The sequence below is a fragment of the Oncorhynchus kisutch genome, linkage group LG14, assembly GCF_002021735.2.
Source record: "Oncorhynchus kisutch isolate 150728-3 linkage group LG14, Okis_V2, whole genome shotgun sequence".
NCBI lineage: Eukaryota > Metazoa > Chordata > Actinopteri > Salmoniformes > Salmonidae > Oncorhynchus > Oncorhynchus kisutch.
Window position 1 is genome coordinate 28,373,885 of NC_034187.2, and position 20,580 is coordinate 28,394,464.

At 43.1% G+C, this 20,580-nt stretch overlaps 2 protein-coding genes across 5 annotated transcripts in view; both read left to right on the plus strand.

Moving 5' to 3' along the window:
• The window catches only part of LOC109904043 (latent-transforming growth factor beta-binding protein 2), a 143,011-nt gene extending 132,550 nt beyond the window's left edge, over positions 1-10,461 (plus strand). The window contains exons 32-42 of one of the 2 annotated variants that reach the window (XM_031788192.1): positions 1,420-1,554; positions 1,841-1,975; positions 3,086-3,277; positions 3,466-3,552; positions 4,129-4,257; positions 4,372-4,512; positions 4,695-4,868; positions 4,984-5,301; positions 5,417-5,566; positions 6,508-6,691; positions 8,917-8,961. In XM_031788192.1, the coding sequence (XP_031644052.1) occupies positions 1,420-1,554; positions 1,841-1,975; positions 3,086-3,277; positions 3,466-3,552; positions 4,129-4,257; positions 4,372-4,512; positions 4,695-4,868; positions 4,984-5,301; positions 5,417-5,566; positions 6,508-6,689 (1,643 nt within the window). In that variant the 3' untranslated portion in view covers positions 6,690-6,691; positions 8,917-8,961. Of the gene's footprint in view, positions 1-1,419; positions 1,555-1,840; positions 1,976-3,085; positions 3,278-3,465; positions 3,553-4,128; positions 4,258-4,371; positions 4,513-4,694; positions 4,869-4,983; positions 5,302-5,416; positions 5,567-6,507 lie in introns of both variants that reach the window. The other variant, XM_031788191.1, reaches the window with a different exon arrangement.
• A 1,454-nt stretch (positions 10,462-11,915) lies between these two features.
• pomt2 (protein-O-mannosyltransferase 2) lies at positions 11,916-20,403 on the plus strand. 3 transcript variants are annotated; one of them, XM_031788193.1, is made up of 21 exons: positions 11,916-12,013; positions 12,593-12,809; positions 12,903-12,987; positions 13,138-13,242; positions 13,339-13,447; positions 13,667-13,775; positions 13,909-14,068; positions 14,172-14,278; positions 14,402-14,484; positions 14,669-14,845; positions 14,947-15,007; positions 15,139-15,217; positions 15,338-15,489; positions 15,600-15,691; positions 15,819-15,895; positions 15,981-16,052; positions 16,149-16,208; positions 16,287-16,392; positions 16,477-16,617; positions 19,035-19,146; positions 19,367-20,403. In XM_031788193.1, the coding sequence occupies exons 2-21, from the start codon at positions 12,790-12,792 to the stop codon at positions 19,470-19,472; spliced, it is 2,013 nt and encodes a 670-aa protein (XP_031644053.1). In that variant the 5' UTR covers positions 11,916-12,013; positions 12,593-12,789; the 3' UTR covers positions 19,473-20,403. The 3 variants fall into 3 exon arrangements, with proteins under 3 accessions (XP_031644053.1, XP_020356702.1, XP_020356700.1); XM_020501113.2 differs by lacking the exon at positions 11,916-12,013 and adding an exon at positions 12,060-12,197; XM_020501111.2 differs by lacking the exon at positions 11,916-12,013 and adding an exon at positions 12,063-12,197 and having other exon boundaries at positions 12,488-12,809.
• The last annotated feature ends 177 nt before the right edge of the window (positions 20,404-20,580 follow it).

Consider the following 20,580-nt stretch of genomic DNA (forward strand, 5'->3'; position numbering starts at 1 on the left):
TCTCTAAGTTCTGTGCTTTCCCTCTCCTCACGCATCCAAATGTACACATAACAAGGCTTTCCCCTGACTTCATTAAACAGGCTTTATGATATATGGCTGTGCATGCGAGCGGCTGCACATGGTTGCCAGGTATCGGCCTCTCCCTCCTTTTAAACCAAAACATCTTCTGAATGAGTCCAGATCAGCCCTCCTGCTTAGATTTGTTGCATGCGACACATTTTTGGAATTACAAAAGTAAGTTAAAAATAGGTTAACTGATTAAAATAGGAAACAATGTGGACCAGTCAGAGTTGTTGAACAAATTGTACATTCATTCAAGCCAAATGGAAATCCTATCCTAGCCATTTGGACAAAATATCTCTCAAGTGGCTTATGTGGATGTGGAAGCCAGTCAGCCCCATGTTGTTACATCATCTCAGACCTCACTGGACCAGTAAGTGGGTGACAAGAACTTCTCACTCCATAGACCCCAGCAAGTTTAAAGTTTTATTAGTCGTACTGTATGTACAGGATACACATCACAGGAGGCTGGTGGCACCTTAATTGGGGAGGACGGGCGTATGGTAATGGCTGGAGCGGAATAGGTGGAATGGTATCAAATACATCAAACAAATGGTTTCAATGTGTTGGATGTCATTCCACAGCTCAATTCCAGACATTATTTCAGAGCCGTCCTCCACTCAGCAGCCTCCACTGATACACATGGTATACACTTTCTAACAAAATGCTTACTTGCAAATTCCTTCTCAACAATGAAACAACAAAAATAAATAATAAAAGATAAGAATACGAACATGAAGTAAATGGCTCAGTAGAATAGAATAGGCATTTTAGCATAAGTAAAATACAGGAAGGCACAAGTTATAGTTCAATATGTACACATGTATCAGGGAAGGGGGTGCAAGTGTTTAAATTGTACAGTATTAACAATAGTAAATAAGAATCTGGTAGCAGCAATTGTGATCTGTGTGCGTGTGCGTGTGTGTGTGTGTGTGTGTGTGCGCGCGTGCGTGTGTGTGTGTGTGCGCATGCGTGCGTGCGTCAGAGAAACCCTTAGAGCAGAGGAACCCTTAGAACAGAGGAACCCTTAGAGTAGACATGCTGAGAGGCAGCCCTTACAGACCTTTCACTGGGTTAATTGATAGCCATCGGGGTCAGCAGAATGGGTTCCATCAAATGATCTGGGTCCCCACGAAGCTGTAAACTATCCCATTCTCTTCCTGTATTCATTTTCTATGTTTGACATGTTATGATGATGGTTATTGTTATTGTAAGTCGTAGCGGTAGTAGTGTTTATTTTAGTATTACAACACACGGTCATTAGCAAGCCAGTCTTGAAATAGTACAGTTATACATGCGTAGAAGATAAACATTGGAATGCATTATGTTATGCTCACCTTTGGGTGCTCTCTTGTTTAGATATTGATGAGTGTGTGAATGAGACCATCTGTGGGGACCATGGCTTCTGTGAGAACACAGATGGCTCCTACCGTTGTCAGTGTGACCAGGGCTACAGCAACCCCCCTGGTGATACCGGGGCCCATAGCTGTGTGGGTAAGTAACTGTTCAATTATAAACTTCACTGGTTAGCATGTTCAGTGACTGTATACCAATGTGCAGTATGTACTGTATTGTGTGTGTGTGTGTGTGTGTGTGTGTGTGTGTGTGTGTGTGTGTGTGTGTGTGTGTGTGTGTGTGTGTGTGTGTGTGTGTGTGTGTGTGTGTGTGTGTGTGTGTGTGTGTGTGTGTAAGCACACTCGTGCCTGTCAGTGTGCATATGTACGTGCTGTGCATCGGTGTGTGTAAATTTATCCCCCCATCCCCGTCCCGTCCCGTGCAGACGTGAACGAGTGTGAGATGAGCACGGCGCTGTGTGGAGAGGCCCTGTGTGAGAATGTGGATGGCAGCTTCCTGTGCATCTGCCCCAGCGACAATGAGGAATTTGATCCCATCACCAGCCAGTGCCGCCCGCAGGGTAACACACCACACACAGGGACTTATGGGACTTAAGGGTTCATTCTGTCTATGCGGGATTGAGTTTTCACTGTCTTAATGAGGCATCTCATATTATCATGACATCTGGGGAACTAGCAGGGCGCGAGTGGTTGCATGTTCCCTGTAGTAGATGTTTCTATTGGACAACCTTTCTTCTGAGTTTGACTCCATACTATTGGATGAATGGAGAGTTATGTTTTATCCCTACAAGGATAAATGCATTGCAGTCTGCAAAGAACGAATTGCAGGAAAACTATTCCAGCCATCCCTTACAGAATTGATTTGCTGTGCTCAGAGCACAACTCCAAGCTCTCGCTCATGGTCAAATCTCCCCAGTCAAATCTCCCCAAGTCAAATTCCCCCCAAAGACAAACAAGGTTATGGTATAGCTATTGGCAAAACTGCCATGGAAAGATCTCTCTCAGAAACACTAACAGTGTTCACTGTAAACAGATTACTGAAATACAATGTCAAACTTACCTTGAGTCTGTTGCATTAGCTTGTCTTTAGCTTGACATGGGCATGTACACACAAGCGAGCCATATTTACATTAATAAGCAGCATGCTCTCGACGGGGATGTTTTTGTTCTCGTTCTGTATTAAACCCCAAGTATGCCTTGTGTACTTTGACCCCATTCCGCTGTTTGCTTTTGACGTGTGGTAATCAATCATGTGAGAATGAATGGTGTGTTGACTCACATGCCAGTGTTTCCATTTGGCTAAGCCCGCTGCTTAACTGTGAATGCCTGAGACCATGTCTGTGGATAAAAGAGCAGCCTCAGCAGTGTCAGCTGAAGGTACTCAGGCCTACTGCCTGCCCTACTGTATGTTGTGGAGCTCCTGACCCAGGGAAACACAGTGGCACTCACTATGCTGTTAGACATGGGGCCAGTATACTGACTGATTCTTACTGATATCATGATGGCAATAAATATTATTTGTAGTGGTAATGGCTATAGTCTTAATTGTAGTAATTCAACCCTGAAAGTAGCAACTAGTATCACAATTTATTCTGCAAATCCCCTCCATGTATTCCCCTCTGCATCTCTTTCTCCTCATGAGAGGTGTGATTTCCCTATGTGTTCTACAGGTGAAGATGCTCCTCCTAAGCCAGCCTCACCCACTGAGGAACAGAGGAAGGAGTGTTACTACAACCTGAACGATGCTAACTTCTGTGACAACGTGCTGTCTCGCAACACCACCAAGCAGGAGTGCTGCTGCACGGTGGGGGCCGGCTGGGGGGACGACTGTGAGATCCACCCCTGCCCAGTCCCAGGGAGAGGTAAGCTTACAGTATGATTTGAGACTGAGTGAGATTCCCAAGAGGGATCGAATGATCAACCTTTAGGAGACAGATATTCAGATACAACTGTTCACATATACTCACTCCTTTTTGCTTCACGATGTATAATACATTATTACAGTAAGGAGGAAGTATGTTTGTCCATTCATTCTTATTTGTTTCTCCAGAGGAGTATGACCAGTTGTGTCCACATGGAAGTGGTCTTCTGCCCCAAGCTGTTTTCTCCCACAGCTTGGAACAGCAGAGTTTCAAAGGTACTTTACTCCCATGTTGTCTCCTCAAGCCACTGGCTTCTGTTTACAGTCGGTATACCTGAGGTTTCACAGTTTTTCCTTCTCCTATAACTTTGTACCAACACAAAGAAAATGGCTGTTTCAGCTCCCCTTTTATTTACACCCATGGCAGCCATTAAAAAAGTCCTGCGTAATTTCCTACCAAATTTATGGTTCTCTTTAAAGCTAGCTCTTTACACCGTGACGGGATACCTGCATACCTAGCTAATTAAGCACAAGTGTTGTGCACTAACCAGCTTGACCTAATAGAGAAGGCTGTCTCAAGCAAGGTGCTGTGCTCATTTTACAGTAGGGGCCAGGATTTGAGGGGTCTAGCTAGCTACAGCACATGGAGGGGTTATATTGAGATTCTACAGACACAGTAAGCCTACACAAAGTTTAGGCTGATTCTAGAGGTGATATATTAAAGACAAGGTGATTTGGATGAATGGTATGTGAATTTATCAACCGATGTCACCTTTCTTTCTTTCTATCTTTCTTTCTCTCTCTCTCTCTCTCTCTCTCTCTCTCTCTCTCTCTCTCTCTCTCTCTCACCAGATGTGGACGAGTGTAAGATGTTTGGGCCAGATATCTGTAAGAATGGCCGTTGCTCTAACAACTTCTCCTCGTACTCCTGCTTCTGCCGTACAGGCTTCTACTACGACAACATCCGGCTGGAGTGTGTGGGTAAGGGCCGCCCACTGTCTCTGCTTTTCTCAGTTCCACCAAACCTGCTCCAACTCTCAACTATGGGACTCAGTCGTTGACGTATGCGTGTGTGTGTGTGTGTGTGTGTTCCAGATTATGACGAGTGCCTGACAGAGAAGGAGTGTGTGGATGGGGTGTGTGTGAACACTGCCGGCTCTTTCGACTGTTTCTGCAGTCCCCCTCTGGTCCTGGACACCACCCGCCGTCGCTGCGTCAGCGTCAACACCACCGAGGGTGAGACTCACACACTCCTACATCTCAGAGTTTATCCAGATGAAACAGTTACCAGCCAGATTATTGATTCAGCTGTCCAACATTAACAACATAGAATTAGTAGAAACTCCCTCCTTTCCTCTTTTGTGAATCACTCTTCCCTTCTCCTTCCTTCCCTCTCTTCTCCCTTCCCTGAACCACAGAGACTCATGAGCCTGAGGAGGACATCCACCTGGACATCTGCTGGCAGGGCCTGGTAGATGAGCGTATGTGTGCCCAGCCCCTCATCGGCAGGAGGACCACCTACACGGAGTGCTGCTGTCTCTATGGAGTGGCCTGGAGCGAACAGTGTGCCTTTTGCCCCATGAGGGACTCTGGTAAGGGACACAGCTAGTCGACATTCATGCTGTTATTATTCAGTTGAAATATAGAAGTGACGTGATACATATCTCACTAAAACACTGACCTGTGTGTTTGTTTGTGTTCGATCAGATGACTACGCAGCAGTGTGTAACCTGCCAAGGAGAGGGGGGTCTGACAGTCTACGAGAGAGACCCGGCTATGAGTACGGTCCTGGGGTTGAGGGTCCTGATGGGCCCTATGTCCCCCCCTACTGGGACAACTATGGAGGAGGGCCCATTACTGGGCCTGGGGGTACCTACTACAACCCAGAGGACACCCAGGGCATCCCCCTGTTCACAGACAACACCAACGACTATGGCTCCCGAGAGGTAGACATAGAGCCGCCACTACGTGTCCCTGTCCACCGGCCAAGAGAGTTCCAGCCTCGCCCTGTAGACTCATATAATGGTAAGCTCATAAGAATCATTCAAAAAATACACATCAATTAATATTATTGCTAATGCATGATGAAATGCTACCTCTGTAGGGACTCCTTCTTCATTCATATTCTGTTTCCAATAAGACCACTTTGATGGCTTCGAGGGCCTGCGAGCAGAGGAGTGTGGCATCCTGAATGGCTGTGAGAATGGCCGGTGTGTCCGCGTGAGGGAAGGTTACACCTGTGACTGCTTTGATGGATACGAGCTTGACCTCACCAAAATGGCCTGCATCGGTAGGTTCCTCTCCCAGTGTCTCATAATGTCCACCTGCAGTCAGAGTCAGATTCTCCTCTCTGTGTTCTTACCAGATATATAATTTCCTTTTGGAATTCCTAGAAACAAATTAGTCAATTCAGATAACCTTTTGATCTGTACCATTTCCCACATTTAAAGATGATATATGGTTTGGGGCTAAGATCAAACCCTACTTCAGAATGAGGAAGCATTCCCTAGGTTTGCACCTTTTGGAGACAGGTCTTGGGGTTCTCTTTAGTGAGGTAACTCGCCATGCAATATCACACAGAGTTTGGCTGCAGAGAAATTACAATCAAACCTCCCATGTCAGATTTAAGCAATAAGGCCCAAGGGGGTGTGGTATATGGCCAATATGCCACTGCTAAGGGCTGTTCTTAGGCACGACGCAACGCGGAGTTCCTGGATACTGCCCTTAGCTGTGGTATATATGGCCATATACCACAAACCCCTGAGATACCTTATTGCTATTATAAACTGGTTACCAATGTAATTAGAGCATTAAAAATAAATGTTTTGTCATACCCGTGGTATATGGTCTGATATACCACAGCTGTGCAGGGCTCGAAACACCAGCATTCAGGGCTCGAAACACCCGGTTTATAATAGAAAATAGAAACCACTTGAAGGCAAACAATGAAAGGACATTTGGCTGCTGCCTTCCAGATAATATTGAGAGAGAGAGAGAGAGAGAGAGAGAGAGAGAGAGAGAGAGAGAGAGAGAGAGAGAGAGAGAGTTAGGCATCCCTCTAGCCTCCACTGTCACCAGACATCTACTGCACCTGACTGTGGAGCCATCCTACCACCCATACTGACCAGGCCACTATGTGGGACTTCTGACACAGGACGTGTGGCATGAACAGCTGCATTTGCTGTGAAATCGGTCTCCTCAGTTAACTCTGCGTGTCTCCTTTTCCTGCAGACATAAACGAGTGTGAGGATATCAGTGACAACGTGGCGCTGTGTAAGAACGGTGCCTGTACCAACACCGAGGGGTCGTACAAGTGCACCTGCCTGCCTGGCTTCCAGGCCTCTGCCAAGCCCCATGAATGCATCCCAGAGGTCCCAGTGGCTGGCTTTAGAGAGAGAGTGGCAGGGAAATGAGGGTGTGCATGTTGGAGCTTTTTCTCTCCTCCCTCCACCACCCCACACCCTTACCCTCTCCTCCCTCCACCACCCCACACCCTTACCCTCTCCTCCCTCCACCACCCCACACCCCCCCGCCCTCTCACAGGGCCTGGCACTAAACCTCCATCAAAAAACACTGAAACGTCCACGCTTGTCCCCTAAACACACACACACCAACACACATACACACATACTCTTATTGACTCTTTCATATTTTCTCTCTCTCTACCACACAAATACTCATTCACATTTCCACAGGGGACCAGGAGCTATCCAGTGAATGTATTCCATGGGATATCCTATTTCTTAACATTTATATTTTGCCTAAAGGGATTTCTGAGGAGTGACCTTTTATTCAGTGATCCCAGGCAGTTTGGTATGCATACATACATTTTTTCTGCATTGTTTTTCTCCATGTGTCTTTTTGGTTGATTATTTATTTCATGTACATGACAAGGCTCTGTAAAGTAAGAGGGCATAGGATGTATATTGTCTTATTTGTCAGACCAATATACTTTACTAACGATGAGGGGAAACAGTGTGAATAGTTTTTTAAGTTTGGTAACTAAGCCTGGAGGAAGCTTATTGTCGTAAGCATGCCACATGTTATATTCATATTATAACATAATAATCACATTGCTATACAGGGAAAGTTACTTTCAAACCACTTTTTACTAGTATTTGGGATGCTTCTGTTGTCAGCAAGGCCTTTAAAAGGACCAACCACCACTTCCACTGGTCTTCTGTGTTTCTTATAACAGTGCAATCCTACAGTCCTCATCCTCAAGACAAAGAGGCTCCTCTGTTGGCAAGGTTGTCTCAAGAGCAATAACTACGATCAAACAAGGTCCAGACCAGATTCATATGCTATCACAATGTTGCTTTGACCTGCTGCCAGTACAAAGAGAGCGAGAGAGAGAGAGATAATTGAATATGGGCTTGGAAAGGCTATAAATGTACAGTACCAGTCAAAAGTTTGGACACCTACTCATTCCAGGGTTTTCCTTTATTTTTACTATTTTCTACATTGTAGAATAATAGCGAAGACATCAAACCTATGAAATAACACATATGGAATCATGTAGTAACCAAAAAAAGTGTTAATAAAATCTAAATATATTTTAAATTTGAGATTCTTCAAAGGTGCCACCCTTTGCCTTGATGACAGCTTTGCACACTCTTGGCATTCTCTCAACCTGCTTCATGAGGTAGTCACCTGGAATGCATTTCAATTAACAGGTATGCCTTGTTAAAAGTTCAATTGTGCAATTTATTCCCTTCTTAATGCGTTTTGAGCCAGTCAGTTGTGTTGTTACAAGGTAGGAGTGGACACATCTCAACATCAACTGTTCAGACTCTCTGAGGTCATTAAAGATCCCATGGCACTTATCGTAAGAGTAGGGGTGTTAACCCTGGTGTCCTGGCTAAATTCCCAATCTGGCCCTCAAACCATCATGGCCACCTAATCATCCCCAGCTTACAGTTGGCTCATTCATCCCCCTCTTCTCCCCTGTAACTATTCCCCAGGTCGTTGCTGTAAATGAGAATGTGTTCTCAGTCAACTTACCTGGTAAAATAACAGTAAAATAAATCAAAAAGAGGACACTGTGTGAATCAGGCCTTCATGGTAAATGGTGTACTAAAGGACACCAATAACAAGAAGAGACTTGCTTGGGCCAAGAAACACAAGCAATGGACATTAGACCAGTGGAAATCTGTCCTTTGGCCCAATAAGTCCAAAGTTGAGATTTTTGGTTCCAACCGCCGAGTCTTTGTGAGGTGCTGAGTAGGTGAACGGATGATCTCCACATGTGTCAAAAAAATACAGTAGAAATACATTACTGTACTTGTAGATTTCTTAATTCCATTATTTTACTTTTAGATTTGTGTGTATTGTTGTGAATTGTTACATATTACTGCACTGTTGGAGCTCGGGAACACAAGCATTTCACTACACCCGCAACAACATCTGCTAAATATGTGTATGCGACCAATAAAATTTGATTTGATTTGATTTGATTTAGTTCCCACTGTGAAGCATGAAGGAGGTGTGATGGTGTTGGGGTGCTTTGCTGGTGAAACTGTCGGTGATTTATTTAGAATTCAAAGCACACTTAACCAGCATGGCCACCACAGCATTCTGCAGCAATACGCCATCCCATCTGGTTTGCACTTAGTGGGACTATCATTTGTTTTTCAACAGGACAATGACCCAACACACCTCCAGGATATGTAAGGGCAATTTGACCAAGAAGGAGAGTGATGGATTGCTGCATCAGATGACCTGGCCTCCACAATCACCCGACCTCAACCCAATTGAGACGGTTTGGGATGAGTTGGACTGCAGAGTGAAGGAAAAGCAGCCAACAAGTGTTCAGCATATATGGGAACTCCTTCAAGATGGTTGGAAAAGCATTCCAGGTTTAAGATGGTTGAGAGAATGCCAAGAGTGTGCAAACCTGTCATCAAGGCAAAGGGTGGCCACTTTGAAGAAGTATATTTAGATTTGTTTAACACTGTTTTGGTTACTGCATAATGCCATGTGTGTTATTTCATAGTTTTGATGTCTTCACTATTATTCTACAATGTAGAAAATAGTACAAATAAAGAAAAACCTTTAAATGAGTAGGTGTGTCCAAACGTTTGACTGGTCCTGTATATGATTAAATATGTAATATGTTTGTATAGGTTCCACTAGCCTTCTCCCACTAGTCAAGAGAGTAGTTAAGCAAACATATTGTCCCATAGCAATTTGTTTATGTTTACATTCAATCACATTCACATTCACAATTGACTTCAGATCCCATGTAAGAACATTCCCATTAATGCATCTCTGATTGTGAGTAAAGGCTTTGTTGACGAGGTTTAGGATATTTTGTACAGATCTAGTACTATGTATTAATGTTTTTGTTACATTCTAATAATGCATATAGTGCAGCCAATATTTTTGTTTGACAAAAAAAAATCAAAAAAATCCAGCATTACAGTTTAGCCATTTAGATTTATATATTTCTGTAAAAAAAAACTTTCAAAAAAACATATCTTTATGTATGAGAAAAGTGGTTTACACTGTACCAGAGAAAGTGTATGTATCCTGCCCTGTGGAGCAGACATTGAAATGTAATGTTGGGGAATGGCAGTACTTTTTTAAACACAATGTGGTGCCATTGATCCTACAAGTACAATACAAAGAAGAATGCCTTCTGAAATGCAAGCATTGTTCTTTGTGCCATTAAAACACAACTTGTTTGCCTTTCAAATAATGTTACTGGGAGCAGTATGTCATTCTGGTGACCTTTTTTTAAAATCAATATAGTGAACACTATTCGTCATTTAACATTGTTGTCCTTTCACATTCAACTCTAGAAACATATGATTGCTGATTAGTCATGTTTTCAAATTTCCATTAAGAGAAATGCGTATCTTGCCAGCACCTATCTTACACATATTTGGAGGATGCCTTCTTTCAATGACTGATGCCCTTGACCTGCATTCAAAGAGATGTTCACTGTACTCTTTATCAGTCTATATATACTGTATGATTCATCCCTCCACAAGTCTTACATTGAGGTCAAACAAATTGTGAACATGTATTTTATATTATTTAAAGCTTTGTAAACCACAAGTTGTGGTGTAGGATGTGATGTATGCTGTGGTCAATGAAAATATCATGTTCATTCCTTTTGTTTACCTCTTGACTGTAGTCACTATCTGTCATCAAAATAAACTTTGAAAATATCTATATTTATTTGTCTCCCTTATCTGTGGAATATTCTACACACATTACACAGATACAATAATATCCTAATTTCGAAACCAAATGTTTATAATGCAAATATACTTTCAGCTCAAATGGAGACACTTGCATGAGTATGGAGGGTGATCAATGCCAGTTTGAGAAATATAATATATCAGCGCGCATGATTCATGACCTAGTGAAAATGCTATGTTAAAATGAAAATCGAAAATGGCTTATTGAAAATTGGAAATGATAAATAGAAATTAAAAATGAAAATGGTAAACACAACATGACAAATGGTTTACAGATAATGGTAAATGCTATGTGCAAAGTGGATGTCTACATTTTCCAACTGACCAATTTAGTACTTACTCTTTTCATTTTCAAAGTGTATGCAAATTGCTTCCCGGAGGCATGAACCAGGAGAGCAACACAATACCACCATGCAGTGATACATCCTAGCCATGCCATGTTTTCTGTGCATTCATTTTAGACTAGTGTAACTGACAGGATTTGAACCTGGTGTCCTGTACACCAGGAATACAGCTTAGCCAAAGCCTAGGAAATGTAGCTTGGGGAGCCCCAATGCAATTTTTCTGGTCTTAGCAAAGTTACTCAACACTAGGCAAAGTTATTCCTCATATGTGCGTGGTCACCAAACCACTTCTCCTTGGTTAGCTGTTCACATAATGAGTAATCTTGTCTGATACCTGAAGAGTTGCATTGGCTCCTCTGGGAGCCAATGCAACTCTTCAGGTATCAGACAAGATTACTTGCCTTGGCTTCAGCTAAGCAGGCCTATGCTTTTCTGGTGTGCAGGAGACCTGGGTTGGTTACACTAGTCTAAATGTACAGAGAGATGTACCACTACATGGGGGTGTTGTGTTGCTCTCCTGGTCCAAGCCTCCAAAAATCAATTTGCATACACTTTGAGAATTCTAATGCAAATTGAAATAGAAAACGCTTAATTGGGTAGATGGAAAATGAAAACAGACACTTTCAATTTCAAATGACATTTTGCGATTTTCTGTTTACCATTTTTCATTGATCATTACCATTTTTAGTTCAAATTTGTATAATTTCACATTTTTCTATTTTCATTTTAACTTTGCAATTTATCGTGGAATGAATCGTGCACACTGATATGAAAATAAAAATACATTGATCATTTTTACATTCTTATTTAGCATTTAAGCATTGAATTTTCGAACTGGCACTTATCACCCTCCATACCAGAGGATTTTACGTGTTGTGAGCATGTGTGGTGTGCGAGCCTGTGATTTATTGTGCTCTCTCGCCACCCAGTGGCCGTAATGTCTATGCGTACAGCACAACCACATTGTGGAAGGCGTTTCCCACTGATCCCCAGCCTTGTCCTGAATTTCAGTTGTATACTGGGAAATTGTGTCCGTATTCCCGTGTCATGGATTTAATGAAGGATGGAAAAGCATACAGATCCCAGAAACCACGCAACGTGCGTGGCTAAAAATGGATTGTTGAGATTGGACTACATTGTGCGCGTGCTGCGCACTTTTTGCAGATATTTCATGAAGCACATCGGGTAAAGGTTTTGTTTTATTTTACAATAATACCGGAAGATGCTTTGAAATCTGTGCACCGTAAATTCCGTCAGGAGTGTATGCCAGAGTAGTAGTTTAATTTTAGAAATGCTTGTTTTCCAAATGCGTAAAATGTAACCAGCAAAGTCCTGCTTTTAATGCATTACGTTACCTACGGAATATCAGGTGAAAACAGGAATGATTAGATTGATATTAATTTTGGTTGAAAATGCATAAAGCTGTCTGGCAGCTGCTACTGCGAGCTAGCTACAATGCTAGCTAGTGTACGGATAACATTACAATATATATATATATATTAATTGCAACGTTGTTATGCGACATTGTTACTAGCTAGCTATTCCCTGCATAGACCAATCTACAATGTAACGGGACTTGTTTTGCTGCTGCTTGTTAGGTACTTTGTTGTAGCAGTCTGTCACAAACATTCCACTGACAAAATATTCCTATTTCTTAAGGACATTGTGGGCGGTTCAAAGAATACCAATTAAATTGACAAACTTTGTTTAAGTTTTAACTAATGGCAAAGAAAAAATGTGTTGCACAATACAACGACGATACAGGGGAGCAGAGCCCTGTTTCAACCCATCATGAGTCGACCCAGGAGGATGATAGACTGTCTGAAGGTGACAGCCAATCCTTAAATGGGACATCAGCACAACATGACCAGGGCATTTACTCTCCAAATAATGAGGCACAAAGCACAGCTTTCTTTCTGTTGGTGGTGTTGCTCTCTTTTTCCACACGCCTTTACAAAATCATGGAACCCCCTCATGTATGGTGAGTGATGGTGCCCCAAGACACGTTGTAAGGCTCCCTCATGAAGTCACTGTGTTTATGTATCAGCTCATTGTGTGATCCTATCTGTTTTAGCTGGGATGAAACCCACTTTGGGAAAATGGGGAGTTACTACATTAACAGGACCTTCTTCTTTGATGTCCACCCACCACTTGGCAAAGTAAGACAATGCCACTGTCTTTTAGCATTCTAAACATTCTTAGAATATCTCTTTCTACAGTCATCATTACTTCCATAACTTGATAAGTATCTTGATTATTGATTTACATAATGTGTATGTGTTTTTAAGTAACCATTCCCTCTATGCCAGATGCTGATCGGGCTAGCTGGGTACATGACTGGCTACGATGGCACCTACCCTTTCCTTAAACCTGGGGACAAATATGAGCACCACAACTACTGGGGGATGAGAGGGGTAAGGCCTACAAAGACCAAATGGTTTTTATGTTGTGTGAACAATGTTATGCTCCACAGTACTAGTTTGACCTGTCAACGTGCTCTGCCTCTGCAGTTCTGTGCATCTCTGGGCTCCTGTCTGCCCCCCTTTGCCTACCTCACAGTGCTGGAGTTGTCCCAGTCCCCGACAGCTGCCCTCATCACTGCTGCAGTGCTGGCCTTTGGTGAGTATGTACCACCAGCACTAACAAAGTAACCAGAGACAGCCTGGGGGAGAGTCTGGATCTACTTCAGCCAATTACCTTGCCAAACAGACTTGATTATGGACTGGTCAACCATTCTTATGTTATAACTGTGGTGAAGTTTAAGATGTGTATTGTGTTAGATCACCTTAATCTAAATAACTTGTACCTTGGGCTGTCCCCCCCCCCCCCCCCATTCAGACACTGGCTGCATAACCATCTCTCAGTACATCCTTCTCGACCCCATTCTCATGTTCTTTATAATGGGAGCAGTGCTCAGCATGGTCAAGTTTAATCGACAGAGATATAGGTAAGGAACCTCCAGAGCAGAGCAAACCTACATCTGAATTGTCAGTTAAGTCATTAGAATCAGATTAAAGGGACTTGTTATTGACCAACTTTGTACATAGTGATGCTGCTATGCTCTCTCCTATGGTGTTCAGGCCCTTTAGCGCACCCTGGTGGTTCTGGCTGGTACTGACAGGGGTGAACCTGTCTGGGGCTCTGGGGGTTAAGTTTGTGGGGCTGTTTGTCATCCTGCTGGTGGGAATGAACACAGCCTGGGACCTGTGGAGTTTGCTGGGGGATCTGCGCCTCTCTCTGGTACTCATCAACTGATTATGAATCACCTATGATATTGATGTACCAAACTGACTTACATTGGAGGCCAACACTGACTCCTTCTCCCTTTTCTTCGTTCTACCAGATTGATTTTGGGAAGCACGTGTTGTCCAGGGTGTTTGGGCTTATCCTGCTTCCCCTGTTCCTGTATGTTACAATATTTGCAGTCCACTTTGTTGTCCTGAACAAAAGGTAAGGTGATTATTGGCTATGCTTTTGTTATAGTGGGGTTATTGGAAAGCTTTAAATTGATTCGCCCCTAAATAATGTCTAATCACATTTACACAATGTGTTTCCATTGTCCCCTGTCTCCAGCGGTCCAGGAGATGGCTTCTTCAGCTCTGCTTTTCAGTCCCGTCTGATTGGAAACAACCTACACAATGCATCCATGCCTGAGTGTGAGTTGATTTAAATAGCATCTTCTACGTTTTTGTCTTTACCATAGTGGTGCCTTACAGTATATTTCCACTTGTCAGTTTGAATGACGTGTATGCAAATAATGTCCTAAGTAACCCCTTGCTTCTAATAATGCTGATCTGTCCTCCTTGTTCTACTATGATGGTGGCCTGTGCTCTCCTACAGACCTGGCATATGGCTCTATCATCACTGTGAAGAACCTGCGTATCGCTGGAGGATACCTCCACTCTCACTGGCATCTGTACCCAGAGGGTGTCGGAGCAAAGCAGCAGCAGGTCACAGCATACCTCCATAAGGACTATAACAACATGTGGCTGGTGCATAGATCCAATGACCGTGATGGTGAGAGGACAGCCTTGTTGTGCAGTCAGAATATGTCACTCATAAAGGTTCATTGCAACATACGTATTATGATGTATTTTGTTCTTCTTTTTTTTGTCCAGCACAATCAGGAGAACCTGACCTTGTTCGTCATGGTGACATTATTCAATTGGAGCACAAAGAGTAAGTGGTTTGACAGTGACACCCCTCATCTGTTTGAAAGCTTATCATTGTACTGCACCCATACTGTACCTGTTTTGACATTACAACAAATTCTTCAGTGCAATAATGGTTGATTCTCCTGTGTCCACCAGGACTACCCGTAACCTTCACAGTCACCTTCACGAGGCACCTCTCACTAAAAAACACTTCCAGGTCACAGGCTATGGCATCGTGAGTAAGCATATACAATGCTTGCACAGTTCTCAGAAGTTATTGATAGGTTGTGTGTGAGAGAGGTTTCATTCTTCAGCCTAAATGTTGATCAGTATCATTCCTTTCTGGTGCTTTCAGAATGGAACAGGTGACCCTAATGACCTGTGGCAGGTGGAGGTGTGTGGGGGTCGGAAGGGCGACCTGGTCAAGGTGTTACGCAGCAAAGTACGCTTCCTGCACCGAGCAACTGGCTGTGTGCTCTACTCCTCTGGCAAGACTCTCCCCAAATGGTAAGAAATGGAGGAATGATCTAGACTCTTCTAAAGTTCTCTAATATCTTTATTTACAAATGTTAACATTACCGATGATGACAGTGTCAAACTGTGTCTTCTCTGTTCAGGGGCTGGGAACAGGTGGAGATTACATGTAGCCCATATCTGAAGGAGACCCCAAACTCTCAATGGAATATTGAGGATCATATCAATGCCAAATGTACGCCTCCATTCCTGCATTTAAAAAGAAAAATGTGTTCCCATGGCCCACTGCTTGATATGTGATGGTGTTGTGTGTTTACTTAATACCTAAAGGTGTGTGTTTTTGTTTGTGTGTGTATTGATAGTGCCCAACATTAGCCTTTCAGTGCTGAAGCCCCACTTCCTGGAGATATTGCTGGAGTCCCACATCGTTATGATCAGGGTGAGAGAACAAGACAACACAGGTGTGACAAATTCTCCCACACACTTATTGTATTGATTACAACTAAATGTGTCTCTCTTTACAGGGTAACAGTGGGTTGAAGCCCAAAGACAATGAAATGAACTCTAAACCCTGGCATTGGCCAATCAACTACCAGGTTTGCATGTTGAATAACCCATGACTTCAATGTGGTTGGACAGTCCCAAAATGAAATAGTCTCTTATTACTGTGCCTTTGTTCTGTTTTTGCAAAGGGATTGAGGTTCTCTGGAGTGAATGAGACTGAATACCGTGTCTACCTGTTAGGGAACCCTGTAAGTACCTCTCTCCACTCACTGAGTATGCTAACACACAACACTGCTACAATATAGTTAAATCTACCTCTTCTGCAGGTGATCTGGTGGCTGAACCTGGTCAGTCTGGGCCTGTATGTGGTTATGGTGGCAGTGGCCTCTCTGGCCCTCCGCAGAGGAGTCCAGCTGGACAAGAGAAGAATAGGTAGGAGCTTTTAGAACTTCCCTGTCAGTTTCATGAGTAACTTGTTTGAGTACTTGATTCTAACACTGATGTGTGTGTGTGCAGAGCATTGTCGCGTGCTGATGGAAGGTGGAGGGCTGCTGCTCCTGGGCTGGTTGCTGCACTACGTACCCTTCTACACCATGGGCCGCATCCTCTACTACCACCACTACTTCCCTGCCATGCTCTTCAGCAGCATGCTAACAGGTAAAGTGGGTCTACCCCAAACACATGCTCCCCATAATGCCCCCTTCATATTAATCGCACATTACAGACTCATCCAGGAGTCATACATGAAATAATGTTAGAGTAGTTCAGATCAGGGAAGTCAGGAACCAATACACGCAGTCAGTCAGGAAAGCAAAGGCTAGCTTTTTCAAGCAGAAATTCGTAACCTGTAGCTCTAACTCCAAAACGTTTTGGGACACTGTAAAGTCGATGGAGAACAAGAGCACCTCCTCCCAGCTGCCCACTGCACTGAGGCTAGGTAACACGGTCACCACTGATAAATTCATGATAATCGAAAATTTAAAGAAGCATTTCTCAACGACTGGCCATGCCTTCCTCCTGGCTACTCCAACCCTGGCCAACAGCCCCCTCCCCCCCCCCCTCAGCTACTCGCCCAATCCTCCCCAGCTTCTCCTTCACCCATATCCAGACAGCAGATGTTCTGAAAGAGCTGCAAAACCTGGACTAGTACAAATCAGCTGGGTTAGACAATCTGGACCCTCTCTTTCTAAAACTATCCGCCGCCATTGTTGCAACCCCTATTACCAGCCTGTTCAACCTCTTCGTATCGTCCGGGATCCCTAAAAATTGGAAAGCTGCCGCGGTCATCCCCCTCTTCAAAGGTGGTGACACCCTAGACCCAAACTGTTACAGACTTATATCCATCCTGTCCTGCCTATTTAAAGTCTTCGAAAGCCAACTTAATAAACAGATCACTGACCATTTCGAGTCCCACCATACCTTCTCCGCTGTGCAATCCGGCTTCTGAGCCGGTCACGGGTGCACCTCAGCCACGCTCAAGGTACTAAACAATATCATAACCGCCATCGATAAAAGACGGCTGCACAGTACTGTCTTCATTGACCTGGCCAAGGCTTTCGACTCTGTCAATCACCGTATTCTTATCGGCAGACTCAATAGCCTTGGTTTTTCTGATGGCTGCCTCGCCTGGTTCACCAACTACTTTGCAGACAGAGTTCAGTGTGTCAAATCGGAGGGCATGTTGTCCGGACCTCTGGCAGTCTCTGGGGGTACCACAGGGTTCAATTCTCGGGCCGACTCTTTTCTCTGTATATATCAATGATGTCACTCTTTCTGCGGGCGATTCCCTGATCCACCTCTACGCAGACGACACCATTCTGTATACTTCTGGCCCTTCCTTGGACACTGTGCTAACTAACCTCCAAACGAGCTTCAATGCCCTACAACACTCCTTCCATGGCCTCCGACTGCTCTTAAACACTAGTAAAACCAAATACATGCTTTTCAACCGTTCGCTACCCGCACCCGCCCGCCCGACTAGCATCACCACCCTGGACGGTTCCAACCTATGTGGACAACTATAAATACCTAGGTAAACTCTCCTGCCAGGCTCAATCCAATCCTAATCTCCAATCCTAAATCAAATCTAGAAACTGCTTTCTATTTCGCAACAAAGCCTCCTTCACTCACGCCGCCAAACTTACCCTAGTAAAACTGACTATCCTACCGATCCTCGACTTCGGCGACGTTATCTACAAAATAGCTTCCAACACTCTACTCAGCAAACTGGATGCAGTCTATCACAGTGCCATCCGTTTTGTTACCAAATCACCTTATACCACCCACCACTGCGACCTGTATGCTCTAGTCAGCTGGCCCTCGCTACATATTCGTCGCCAGACCCACAGGTACCAGGTCATCTATAAGTCTATGCTAGGTAAAGCTCCGCCTTATCTCAGTTCACTGGTCACGATAACAACACCCACCCGTAGCACACGTTCCAGCAGGTATATCTCATTGATCATCCCCAAAGCCAACACCTCATTTGGCCACCTTTCCTTCCAGTTCTCTGCTGCCAGTGACTGGAACAAATTGCAAAAATCCCTGAAGTTGGAGACTTATTTCACTCACCAACTTTAAACATCAACTATCTGAGCAGCTAACCGATCGCTGCAGCTGTACTTAGTCCATCTGTAAATAGCCCACCCAATCTACCTACCACATCCCCATACTGTTTTTATTTTATTTACTTTTCTGCTCTTTTGCACACCAGTATCTCTACTTGCACATCATCATTTGCTCATTTATCACTCCAGTGTTAATCTGCTAAATTGTAATTATTCGCTCCTATGGCCTATTTATTGCCTACCTCCTCATGCCTTTTGCACACACTGTATATAGACTTTCTTTTCTCTACTGTGTCATTGACTTGTTTGTGTTATTGGCTTGTTTATTGTTTACTCCATGTGTAACTCTGTGTTGTTGTCTGTGTCACACTGCTTTGCTTTATCTTGGCCAGGTCGCAGTTGCAAATGAGAACTTGTTCTCAACTAGCCTACCTGGTTAAATAAAGGTGAAATAAATAAAAATCCAGTTATATTTATAAAGATCTTGAATTGTCATCTCTGTCTCAGGGATTACTTTGGACACCCTGCTGCAGAGTGCTGACCTATGGCTCCGCCCACCCTATTCTCACTGGCTGCTCAGAGGAGGACAGGCAATGCTATTCCTGGCCATCCTTGATAGGTGAGATAAACATGAGACCTCTTCTGTGCCTTTGAACCTGATTTTAAATTGTAAACATGGAAGTTTTCTGTTGGCTTTATTGGCTATATATATCACATTCACTGTATGCCATTGGCGCAATAGTTCATCTACACCCAAAAATGAATTTTTAAATTGGTTGTTCTCTCTTCACATCTTCAGTTTACATCTGTTTCTCTCTCTGCCTTTCTAAACCATGCAGCTTTTACATGTTTCACCCTCTGTCCTATGGTATGAGAGGGCCGCTGGCCCATGACCCTGATAGTACCATGGCTGGCCTGAAGTGGATGGACTCCTGGGAGTTTTAGGCAGGTGAACAGTCAGGAAGAGTTCTGACTGGCATAGTGATGTATCAGTGGTATTTTAGCAGACATGCAAGTGTCTGTTTCTTATACACTATGTGAACTTCAGTATTTTTCATAATGTGCATAGCTATGGATTGTTAAATATTTAACATTAAAGTATTTTATATAGTCAGTTACGTCCAAATATTTCTAAGTGTTTTAATTCAACATTGAAAACTGAATATTTTAGTGACTTTCTACACTTGAATTGCGCAGCAGTGCATTGTGAAACAATACTAAGAACAGAATATACTGTTAACAATCATAGCCTACTCTTTTTGTGTTGGGAGATAAAAACGTGATAAATACATTCATGTGCATTAGGTGGATGTTGAAATGTGTGAATGATGTGTTTATTTAATTGAGACCGTTAGTGACGTCTAATGATGTCTATTGTACTGCCTTAACATGTTTTAGTTTTTTCTTGACTGAGTTGCAATAATGAGCTAAGTGCCTAGGGACTAAATCAATTTTAAATACTTATGGGAATCTAATATTCTAATTTAAAAGTTTTATGATGGGAATGAGAACCTGTTTCCGTTACATTATAACAAATTATCTTGTAATGTTTTCTCGATCTTAGTGTGCACAGTATTGTATACATCTTTGGCAAGATACCGTGCTTTTAATGACTGTTCGTTCCGCATTTTGCTTTCCCAAAGAAAGGAATCTGTTACTTTTCAATACAACTCTCCAAACAACCTTTGTATATAGTGCACATTCATTGCCTTTTGTTTATCCTGCGGTGTCCTATATATATATATTTTTTTGCAATGTGTGATCTTATTTCATGTGTGGGTATGATTTTAATAATTTGTTTGTTTTTTTGCATTTGTGACAAGTTTACAGACATGATCGTCATACTTCTCAAATACAGAAAAGCACCACAATGTCATGCATGCATATTTTTTTCTAGGTCGAAACAATTACTCAAACTCTGAGAAATGTTGCCTTCTCCCTACAGTTTTCCCTACAATACTGTGTTTTAACGTTTAGAAACTATCATCGCTTTCGAAACATATGGACCTTGTCTTTCATCAGCGAGAAAGAATCCTTCAAATAAAAAAGATAC

Coding starts and splice junctions, on each gene's coding strand:
- pomt2 (XM_020501111.2), top strand. CDS start 12,550: ATGGCAAAGAAAAAATGTGTTGCACAATACAACGACGATACAGGGGAG. Junction 16,053..16,148: donor ATTGGCCAATCAACTACCAG/GTTTGCATGTTG, acceptor GTTTTTGCAAAG/GGATTGAGGTTCTCTGGAGT. Junction 16,209..16,286: donor TCTACCTGTTAGGGAACCCT/GTAAGTACCTCT, acceptor CCTCTTCTGCAG/GTGATCTGGTGGCTGAACCT.